The 12093-nt window shown below is 39.0% G+C and overlaps 2 protein-coding genes across 2 annotated transcripts in view; one reads left to right on the forward strand and one right to left on the reverse strand.

Moving 5' to 3' along the window:
• Window positions 1–361: 361 nt before the first annotated feature.
• On the forward strand, window positions 362–1756 carry LOC128745705 (cystinosin homolog). Its single transcript, XM_053842785.1, has 5 exons — window positions 362–516; window positions 579–1011; window positions 1068–1476; window positions 1534–1636; window positions 1693–1756. Exons 1-5 carry the CDS (start codon window positions 362–364, stop codon window positions 1754–1756), a joined length of 1164 nt encoding a protein of 387 aa, XP_053698760.1.
• A 4024-nt stretch (window positions 1757–5780) lies between these two features.
• Window positions 5781–12093, reverse strand: part of LOC128733095 (Y+L amino acid transporter 2) — a 49351-nt gene continuing 43038 nt past the window's right edge. The window contains exon 10 of the mRNA XM_053826707.1: window positions 5781–7379. The gene's annotated coding sequence lies outside the window, so the exon portion shown is untranslated. The remainder of the gene's footprint in view (window positions 7380–12093) is intronic.

Below are 12093 nucleotides of genomic sequence, written 5' to 3' on the forward strand. Positions count from 1 at the left end.
GAAGTTCTCTTTATACAACTATTTTACAAGCTACTTGCCAAAAAATTGGTGAAACAGGAGGCGATTCACACGATAACAATGGGTACTAATTGTGTCCCGTAACGCTGGAATGTGTCTTATGCATATGTCAGCAAAGGTAAATTACCAGGATTTGTGAAGTGTGTGGATCATTTGATTCACCTATTCATACTTTCTTTCAAATGTTTCTTAGCGTGATTCTTATCTTAACCACGCACAGCAGCTATTAGCATTTGGATTAAAATCAAGCTGATTGCAAGGTGCTTGGTCCATGACACTACAACACATTATATTCAACCCAGTCGTTTCTTTGATGCCGTAACATCCTGTGGATCTTCCAAAAATGTTGTTAGTAGCTTGGTTGGGAGTGATTTGCTGGAAAGTAGCAGCCAGCTCCGAACTGAGGACTAATACGTCCGACAACCTACGAATACAGTTTGATCCCCAGGACTATACTACCACGTTTAGTCAACCGGTTTTCCTAAATTTGTGGATCGAGTCCGTTCAACTAGTACGCTAGATTGCTCCATAGTTAATCTCTTGATTTTTTCATGTTTTAGTGGTTCATGGAGTAAAAATCTATCGGTATTGTTCAATGCAGCAGATAACACCTTCGTGCTTGTGAGGCCACATACTACTAGGATTTATGAGAAACAAAATTATCGAAGAAATCTATCCCGATTGGAAGCTAACGGATTACGCCCAGGCAGATTCGTTGTTACGGCAAAGGTAGAACCTAAGGGAGAAGTCGATGATCGTAGGTTATTTGTGCACCTTAAAATCGCATTGAACCAGCCTATGATTTATATTTCATTGCTGATCGGTTGGAGCTATACGGCATGTTGGTCTACTGGATATTATCCACAGATTCTTCTCAACTATCGCAAAAGAAGTGTTGTTGGTCTAAGTTTCGATTTTCTTCACATCAACATTGTCGGTCACATCAGTTATGCAATATTTAACTCATTTCTGTATTGGAACAGCTATATTGAGGTTCAATTTTAAGATTTGCTTGAGTGAACACAAATGACAGCAGATACTGGTTTCAGCAAGAGTACTTTAATCGTCATCCTTACGGACTGAATCCGGTAATTGGAAACGATGTAGGATTCGCTATTCATGCATCATTTGCAACGGGATATACCATCGTACAATGTTATGTATATGAGTCTGGAGGAAACTCTGTATCCACGACTGCCAAAGGAATTATCTGGAGCTATGTTGTCATAATGTTGGTGTCATTCATCATGGTACTATTGGGAACGTATCACTGGCTAGATTTTTTGTACGTTTTGAGCTACATAAAGCTATCAACCACACTGGTGAAATACTTTCCTCAGGCGTATATAAACTATAAACGAAAGAGCACCGAAGGATTTTCAATTGTGAATCGACTCTTGGATATTGCTGGGGGATTATTTGGAATCCTGCAGATGGTGATCAATGCGTGGAACTTTGGTTGAGATATAACACTTTTGGATATTGTCGCTGGCATAAATAAACAATTTTTTTCAGACGACTGGCAGTCGATTACTGGCGATCCTGTTAAGTTTGGTATGGGGTTATTTTCAATCCTGTTTGATTTGGTGTTTATTGTTCAGCATTATTTTCTGTACAGGTTAGATATGAAAAGTTTGTCATACTGCGTGTAGACGTTGAATTTAATTATTTCAGGAAGCAGCACGTTACCGGAAACAATGATATGAAGGTGATGTACAATTTAACAGATACTCAGTGAATCAACTTGTTTTACATGTTCTTGAAAAGTTGTTCATTTATTTATTATAAGCTAGTTTCATAAAAAAACAATACCGAAATACATTATCTGCAGGCATAAAATAGACACCGTTCTGGTTTTCAGATTCTTATGCTCAAAAGTATGCTGATAGCTGAAAGCAAAGAACGACTTTGTCCAATTCTCTGTCCGTCATATTATCAACGGCTCCAAAACTGATTGTAGGAATCCATTGTTCGGTTGCAGAAATTCGTTTTACGACATTTATGACTTGGTGAAAATCGTGCCTCTCGTTTTGATGCCCGCTTGACGGTTAACCCTCCCGCCCCCCCCACAAAGCAACGTTGAACAGACTGCCTGCATAAGCCGGCATCTGGTCTCGACCCTCGCCGCGTCACACATGTTCAGACAATGTATTTACATTATATATGCATATGACACATTCCAGTGTTACGGGACACTATCCCTACTATGTAGATTGGTTCATGTTTCATCAAATCCCATGCATTCTAGTGGAAAATGAAGTACTCTTTAAAACACTATTTTACAAGGTATTTGCCAAAAAATTGGTGAAACAGGAGGCGATTCACAGGGTAACAATGGGTGGAATGTGGAACGCTGGAATGTGTCAAATGTGTGTGTCAGTGACGTAGCCAGGATTTTCGTTTGGGGGGGGGGTGGGGCACTGAAATACACGCAATTGTTTTTGTTCCAATACTATCTGAAGCCAGCTTTAGATTAAGGGGGATATTCATACGAACAAAAGTGCTGTAGACCATAAATTATAAAGCAAAATACACTACGAAAAAGTCCCACTTTTCACCCTTTTGGGCCACTGTCATGGGTAGTTTAATATCCAAATTTTTGAATTTTTCCTCACAGTAAAGTAGAAAAAAATCCCCTATTGCTTAGCCAGATAAAATAAAGCGGATTGCATGTAAATTTTCGCCGTGATTGTATAACATTTCGCCGAATACCATTTTGCGGAAAACCAATTCTCGGTTGATGATAACACGGAATATAGTGTTTCGAAAAACATTTACGCGGAATGTACCACTTCACGGAAAACCTTTTCGTGGAAAGTACCATTCGCAGGGGTAATCCTCTCCTTACTCGATGTCGCTCATTCGGACTCAACTGAAGGAAAGTAGACTTAGGTAAACAAATAAACCTAGACCTGTGGCTATGTAAACAAATAAACCTAGACCTGTGGCTGTCTCGCCCAGGTTCGTCTAGTGTTACCATGGGTAATTTTTGGTGGTCTTGTTTTATGGAAGTCTAAAATTTCTCGAGTTCGATAAGTTCACATTCACATCTGTTTTCAAGATGATTTCAAGTTGGTTCAAGTTGATACCTCAAACCTAGCTGTTCCTAGAGTCGATAGAAGAGTGATTTGCGTATTCGCAACGCTGCACAGTGGTTCAAACAGCGAAATACGTAATCGTGTGATATTGCGCCAAAACGTGAAGTTTTTCGCATGTAGTGTCTTTAGGAACATTTCTTGGTATAATAAGCCCCTTCTTGTGAGAGAAATCTTTAGGTGATTGATTCCCTTAAAAGTGAGATACGAAATTTATTTTCTCTTATATTCGAGATACAGGTGTGGTACTTTCAGCAAAGTTGTTGTAAATATTAATACAAACAACTTTGTCAAAGACACCATACTTGTATCTCTTCATGGAAATTATCTATGAAGCGTTATTCGTGGACAAACCCTTTAACACAGTTTTTAAACCCTGACTTATTCTGGTCAATTTTGGCGTGTTCATAGTGTTCTAGAAAGTTGTTTATCTTGCTAAAATCAACGTTTCTGTAGTATATTATTATGTTATTTTTCTAAAGTTTCGGAGATTTTGAGCTTTTTTGGTGAAAAATAGTACTTCTTTGAGCCTAAAAATTTCCCTAGGTGGCAAATGGTGGCAGATCAAACAACTCCTACCTAAAAGAACAACAAAAACCCTGTAAAAGCAAGTGTCAATTGACTGTATCCGTTTGTATCCTCAAAAGTTATAGTTGTTTTAAAAATCCATCTCAGTCATGTTTACAGAACAATTAAACTGTACTTCGGATGCAATAAACTCCATTTTGTTTACGTTGACAATCGCTTTCTAACAAGTTAAGTTAACAACAATTTTTTCGCCTATTTCTGATTCGAAAATGAATGTAAATTTAAAATGGACGCAATTAATAAGAGAAAAGCTTCCAAATAACTAACTTAAGTCTATTTTGTTCAATTTTGCATTGATCTCTCCTTCCGCATTTTTTCAAAACAACATTTGATCATGAGTCGTCTCACCTACACCTTTATTTAACATAATTAACTATATATGACGTACTGCTTACTTAGTTATTCCGAAAAAATTCGGTCTTTCATGACTCGACCTTTTGTGACTGTTGTTGAAATTCGGCCATTTGGATTTCGGCCATTCGTGATTCGACCATTTGTGTTTCGGCCATTCGGTACCAGCCAGAGTGTGTTCTTTTGAAAAGACATCAATCGAAGGAATTGAACAAAATAGGCATAGGTAAGTTATTTGGAAGTTTTTCTCTTATTAATTGCGTTAAATAATTTTAAGTCTACATTCATTTTCGACTCGAAAATAGGCGAAAAAATTGCTGGTAACTTAACTTGTTAGAAAGAGATTGTCAACGTAAACAAAATGGCGCTTATTGCATCCGAAGTACAGTTTAATTGTTCTGTAAACATGACTGAGATGGATTTTTAAAACAAATATAACTTTTGAGGATACAAACGGATACAGTCAATTGACACTTGCTTTTACAGGGTTTTTGTTGTACTTTTAGGTAGGAGTTGTTTGATCTGCCACCATTTGCCACCTTGGGAAATTTTTAGGCTCAAAGAAGTACTATTTTTCACCAAAAAAGCTCAAAATCTCCGAAACCTTGAAAAATAACATATAATAATGTTCTACAGAAACGTTGATTTTAGCAAGATAAACAACTTTCTAGAACACTATGAACACGTCAAAATCGACCAGAATAAGTCAGGGTTTAAAAACTGTTTTAAAGGGTTTGTCCAAGAATAACACTTAATAGATAATTTCCATGAAGAGATACAAGTATGGTGTCTTTGACAAAGTTGTTTGTATTAATATTTACAACAACTTTGCCGAAAGTACCACACCTGTATCTCGAATATAAGAGAAAATAAATTTCGTATCTCACTTCTAAGGGAATCAATCACCCAAAAATTTCTCTCACAAGAAGAGGCTTATTATACCAAGAAATGTTCCTAAAGACACTACATGCGAAAAGCTTCACGTTTCGGCGCAATATCACACGATCACGTATTTCGCCTTTTGAACCACTGTGCGCTGGCAGGAAATGGGTTAAAAATACCTCGCACTGTTTCGCGCCGTGATATTCCAAGGAACATTAGTACAAAGAAAGTTGAACTTCATTTGCATTACTACATTTTATTTTACTGATTTCTAAAACTTAGTTCCATTCATTTCACGTACGCAATCGTGTCTTGTCAATCTCGCTGCAGAAGCACTTGAAATTGTGGTATAGAATGGAAAAGTTTGGCAAGATGGGTTGAAACGTAATACAGTTTCGGGAGTAATTAGTCGTTGATGTCTTTTATAACCTTTTTTTCTTTTAAATTAGTTTCGATGTAATTCAATTGCGTGCCTAGAAGATTGTATGGTCGTTGGACTTAAGTTAAATAACATGCTAAGTAATAAGATTTTACCTAATGATATGGGTAAAGCCAAATTGCCAAACGTTTTCCAAAAACTACACCAGATTTAATATGTATCAACTATAGGGTCTTCAATTGCTTTTCCATTGTAACTAAGGGTGCTGTTCTTGGCCATACGTTTGCTCAAGCAGAGGCTTCAACATCGTTTCTTAGAGTTAATTTTACATTTATGCTAGCATGTACTGGAATGCGTGAGTATGGAGTTGGCTGTAAATTTATGTTCAGTTAATTATGACTTCAATATGATATAGCATTTATATGAATGTATTTTACTAATTCGTTTTTTTTAAGCATATGCTTGTTCCTGCCGTGTATAATGCAATATAATGTGTATATACAGGTTGGCATATGTCTTGAAATCCTACCGTATGCTTCGTTTAATAAATTTTCTCATGCTATACACTAAACTTTACATTATTGTCAACAATATTATTTTGCAATCAGTTCAACCGTTTACTTTACTTTAGTTGCTGCCGGTGATTCAACGAACGTATAGAGTACGATTTTTAATTGGTAACCGTTTTTTGAAACACCATTTTCATCATACCAAATCGGTTTCCGAACAATTAATAATTTTAATAGCATTTAGTATGGCAGATCAGATGAACAAGCCATTTATTTCGCTTTGAGACAAGCGAGTATAAACGCAGCCACATTGAATTAAACACACGTAAAACATTTCTCTTAGAGATTAAAATTTGAGTTGGTTACTTTTTGTATATATAATTTGAGTTTGTGCTAGAACCAGAAGATTGGATTCTAGATTGCCACGTTATCCTTCAATTTAGCGTTAGAGTTTTACAGTTTGAAATTGTGTACCAATTTGAACAATAAAGAGTTACTTAACAAAGATACAACGTGCACTTGTTTTGTTTTGAGATTCCGGTTGGTTTATGATATGTGTGGTGCAAAGCTGTACCTCAATAAAAACAATTATTATTATAAATTTAATTACAATAGTTGGTTTTGACCAAATAGTGGCTTAGATTTGTTCTTTGAAGCGGCATGGTTTGCATTTAATTTGGTTAGTATTGAAGTTGTTATAGTAACTTAAATACAGGAAAATGATATCTCTTGGTCAATAAAACGGTTTCTTCTGTTGTGCTTATATGACAAGTTTTTTGTCAAGCCAGGTGTTTAGATAAAATTATTATTTTCGTTGTGATATGAAACTAACCTCGAATTAGTCGCTTGTAAGATAAAAGATATTTCTAATTTTATGCACACAATAACGAAATCACTTGAATACGGAATGTTTTATTTTCAACACTCAGTCATTTACTGGTTTTGGGTTCCAAATTTAGTGGATTTTCAGTCATTGTAAATGAACACCTTGTTTCCTCTTTTTATATCGAGCCTGGTTGGAGATTTCCTGCCCTTGTTCACAACTTAATGAAATAACTAATCAATCAGTGTTAAAAAGGAACATTTTGTATTGTGCGATGACAGTTTATAAACATACACATAAAATAAGACAAAACAAATACTCATACCATGTAGCCTATTAAAACACTATTGGAATGTAACGTTTCTGCTGAGACACAAACAGCCTTTGTAGAATGGTTATCTTTTAAAACGAGTCTAACAATGAAATACTACACTACAACATATTCGAAAATAACGCTAAGTTATACATCTCACCACTTTGTGATTTAAACTGAAAATTTATCACTTGACATTTCCGGTACTATTTCGTAATTTTTGTGTTCTGGTCCGGTTTAAACATCTCTGCATGGAGATTTTCCTAAACGTAATACATGCTATGCTTTATGGCGTTTATGACTTCGGAAGTAGTTTAGCTTGTGTGGATCCGCTACTATGAAGGTGATTTGATTTAAACCTGAGCTGGTTTGGTCTTTCCAACGACCATGAGCATTTTCTGCAGGAAGCGAGTGATGGCCACTAGGTTTGCCGAAGGAATAGAAATATTTAAACTGCATTAGTACAAAATAGCTTACGTTTTTTTAAACATTTTATGAAGTCTTTATAAAACGTCAATTCATATTGTTTATTATTGTAAGCAAAGGAAATAACTAGTGTTATAAACATGAGCAAACGCTGTTGAATGGATTAAACGCTACCGCAAGGTTAGTAGAAACAGTTACATTTCATTTAACTTACGATTCGGTGCATGTGCATTGATTAGTAGCTGTATGTGCAGATTGGTGCTTACATTGTTTTGTAGGTTTTATGTTATATCAAATGAAAATATCACACAGAGAAGTAAAAAAGAGCTATTTGATGGTAGTCGAGTAAGTTCACTTATTTTGAATGCGTATTCCGCCTTGGACTTTCCAATTTATTTACCACGTGTTTTGTTGTTAATGGCATGCACACTTGCTTTTGTTTGATTTTCGTTGTAAAAATATATTATTTGTTTTAAAATTTTTGTTGTAGATTTTACAAATCGTGTGTCCCAATTTTTATAATTAAATGCGGATAGATTTTGAAATACACTAAAGTCGCCTTTATTGCGAATGTTACGTGCCGTATAAATTAAAAATTTTCGGAGTGGCTCTTGACTGTACTCAGTCCCGAGCTACTTGTCGTCAATTCGCTGAGCGTCTCGACACACGCAAGTCGGCTTAAACCTGGTAAAGCCATCTAGCGCCGAATAGTTGGCCCATTGCTGCTGCTGGTGGGGTTCTTGAAGAGAACATATTTCCAGTGGACAGTTATCCGGCATCCTTGCGATGTGTCGGTCCTCGTAATCTCCCAACGTTTGGCAGATGTACGTTGTACGGTGGACGTATGCGCCTTGACCAAAGCGGAGGAAAAAGTAGGCCAACTTTAATGCGTCGTTGCTCGTGACGGTGACCAGAGATCCGAAATATACGAACTCATTAACCACTTTCAGTTCATTGTCGTCAATAGTCACTATCCGTGGGAGGCGAACGTTGTTTTCCTCTGGTGCCTCTTCCTACCATATATTTGGTTTTCAACGCACCGATTTGTAGCCCAATTCTCCTATTCTCCGTGTTTAGTCTGGCGAAGATTGCCTGTAATGATGTCGAGAATGTCCGTGAAGGCTAGGAGTTGGCTACTTTTTCCTCTTGTTTCGATGGCCGCTCACCGGATCACACCTTCAATAGCAATGTTGAATAACATACGGGAGAATCGATCCCCTCGCCGTAATCCTCTGACCGATTCGAAGGAACTCGAGAGTGCCCCAGAAACACACAAGAAACACTCGCTCCCTGGTAGATTTAATTAACCGCGTGAATTTGTCTAGTAAGTTGTTCTCGTGCATTATTCACCATGACTGTTCGCGATCGACTATATCGCATGCCGCCTTGAAATATACGAAAATATGATGCTTAAGCATGTTGTACTGCCGACTTTTGTGTTAGATTAAGAGAGTCTAAATTATATTCGTAGTAGCACGGGTCCACCTAATTCTGACCTACGAATTCTTTTGCTATTGAGGATAGACGACGTAATAAAATCTGGGAGAGTACCTCGTAAGCGGCGTTGATTAGTGTAATCCCGCGGTAAATACAGCAATCGAGTCTATCGCTCTTTTTATAGATAGGAGCAACCTCACGTTTTATTCATTCTACTGGTAGCTCCTCGCAAATCTTTGAAATTATCCGGTTCCTTGCCATTTTTGTAGAGTTCTGTCAGGAGTTGGAGCTTGCCGGCAGCTCTATAATTCTTCAGCTAACCGATTTCTCGCCGGATCTCTTCGAGATCGGGTGTCGGGACGCTGTAATCGTTTATAGGAATTCCTCAGTTAACTTCCGTTCCATCTTGTATTGTATTGTATTGCCATTGACATCGCATCGAAAAATTGTTTCAACCTGTCAACCACCTCGCGCTGGTTTGTGACCAGGTTTCCCAGCCCGTCTCTACGCATATCAGTCTTCGTTGTGTATCCTTTACGAGATTGGTTCACCTTCTCATAGAGCTTCCGTGTCTCATTAACCCGGAATAGTTGTTCTAGCTCTTCACGACATTCTTCTGGTACTTTCTCTTCCTCAGAATCGTGGTCAATTCATTCCTCGCTCGTTGATACTTGGTCAAATTCTCCTTCGTGCTTAGATAGTTTTTCCAAGCTCTTTTTTCCTCTCCTTAGCTTGTTGGCATTTCACGTGAAACCAATCGATTAGTTTAGTTCTTTTGCTATTTGGCGCCCGTAGCTTTCGGCAACTAGCGGGTTGTCTAATTACCGAATATTGATCCGAGGAGGGCGGCTTGCGAGGTAGTTTTGAGCACACTTGTACTGCTATTAGGTAATGATCCGAGTCAGTATCCGTACCCCGTAGGGAGCGTATGTTGGCGATGTTCGTGTAAAATTGGTCATTGACGTGAATATAGTCAACGTTCAATGTTTTTAGTCAGGTGTCACTAGATGGCTTTGTGGACAGCTTTACGGGGAAAGAAAGTGCTTGTGATCACCAGGACTCGAGAAGGTGCAAAGCTTGTGCATCACGTTGCGCAGGATCTTGGCGATCATATTCCCGATGATGATCTTGAGGTCCCCTGGTAGTGAATAACTATCGTATTGAGAAATAAGCATGCAGTATGTTTTCCAGGCGACATGGCCTGAAGCGCAAAGCACAGCCTTTGGGGCATAAACGTCTTTAAGTCTTGACCCTTCTTTATTGACAGACTTCGCAGCCGGTTATTGGAGTAATTCGAAGCTAACCGAGCGGTGTGACCTGAAGTGCAGATTGTCGCATTATGGGCAAGTCGACTGCTGCTTGTCGCTCCGTAGAACTAATTTTGTTGCCAACGCTTCCAACAATTGAAAAATCTTCCGCTTCCATCGAAGTCGGATGAACGGCTCTAAGCGCACTAGGAATTTTCCTTTCATTTTTACAAATTTATAGTAGAAAAACTCGCTTATAACTATTTTCAAAAATTCCAGTATTGTAGCTTCTAGCCTAATTAATGCTCGGTCTATAGTCTCTTCACGAATTTCTCTTGCATCCCCAAACCGTAACACCCTTGCATAGCGTCATCCTCTTCATCATCGTTCACAGATCTTCTCTTCTTTGTAATCAATCCCACTTTTCGAGATTAAAGCTTTTATCTACTTGTTTAATCAATATATCACTCGAAAGATTTAGGAAATTAGAATGTACCGGAAATACCGGTTTTTTGCCTTTCCAAAACCGGTATTTCGGTATCCAAAAATTGGTAGGTATTACCGGTTTCGGTACTACTGGTACTACCGGTTAGACAGCCCTATTGCGAAGTCTGTTAGTAAAAAAAGGGTTAAGAGTGAAAGAAATTTATACCCAAGGTTTTTGTTGCGGATGATCTACACAGTACTTAGAAATCTCATATTTAATTTATGTAACACGCCTGAATTGATGCAATATGCTGGTTATTCTTTGCTGGTTCTAGTACAGATGAAATGAACTCAGCATTGCCAACCTGAAACCAACGATTCAAGCGAATCATTTGCGTTCATGTTCGTGCTGTTCCCTGCATTCATTTATTCTCGCCAATGGTGAATGAAATCAAATGTGAATCATTCATCCATTTTGAACTGCCGACAACAGCAAACGAAAACATTGCTCCGAAGTTTTAATTAATTTACACATCGGTAACATCGGTACCTCGCGTACCTGCAGTTATAAAATAGACCCCACAGTGGTCATTAGCCTCTTATCCAGCAACTCCTCTCCCTGCCTCCTCGTGGTACCAGCCGGAATACGAGCAACCTTGGTGGAGATCGGGTTACCAACCCCGGTGGAAGCTAAGGTCGTATACCGACAGAGAAGGAGGCACTCATGCATCATTCAGCATGGCAAAAGAAACAGCCTTGCCAGCCATGAGCGTCTGACTCCAGGTTAGGGGTGGCTAGCGACGGTGATTCCACTGCACGGTGAATCGCCGTTTCCGTACCAGATATGCGGCTGTATCCTAGGTTAGGGGCGGCATACAACAGCGACTGATCCGGAGCGGACGGCTGACTTATGAAACGCTGTGTCTCGCCAGCTATAGCCAAGACAGTAGCCCTGTCCGCGAGACTAGGCATCGCAGCCCCAGTAAGGCAGTATGCTTAAAGAACTTTTGCTAGGAGCAATTCAGGAAGGGAACTACAACCGGATAATCGGCATGGACCCAGGCAAAAGAAAAAGGACAACGATTACTGGAAACTTAGTACTTGGAATGTCAGGTTTCTACTTGAACCGGCACGCGCGGGTATCCTGGCAAGAGAGCTGCAGAAGATGAAGGTCGAGGTTGCAGCCATCCAGGAAGTGCGGTGGCCGAAGACGGGAGAACGTGAATTCCGGGCAGTAGATCCTATTGCGGGCACGACATTCAAGTATCACATCTACTACAGTGGCGGCGATAAAGCAGAGCATGGAGTCGGATTCGTATTACATGGAAAACAAACGAAGCGTGTCATTAGGTGGAGGCCCATCAATGACCGTCCATGCGTGTTGAGAATTAAGGGCAAATTCTTTAACTACAGTCTGATAAATGTGTACGCACCGACGAACGACAAGCCCGATGACGTAAAAGAGGCGTTATATGATCTTCTCGACAGGACATATGGAGAGTACCCAAGACGTGACATAAAGATAGTCATCGGGGATACAAATGCACATGTCGGACGTGAAGAGTTCTTTCGTCCCGTTATTGGTAGTTAAAGCCTCCA

Source organism: Sabethes cyaneus, chromosome 1, assembly GCF_943734655.1.
Source record: "Sabethes cyaneus chromosome 1, idSabCyanKW18_F2, whole genome shotgun sequence".
Taxonomy (NCBI): domain Eukaryota; kingdom Metazoa; phylum Arthropoda; class Insecta; order Diptera; family Culicidae; genus Sabethes; species Sabethes cyaneus.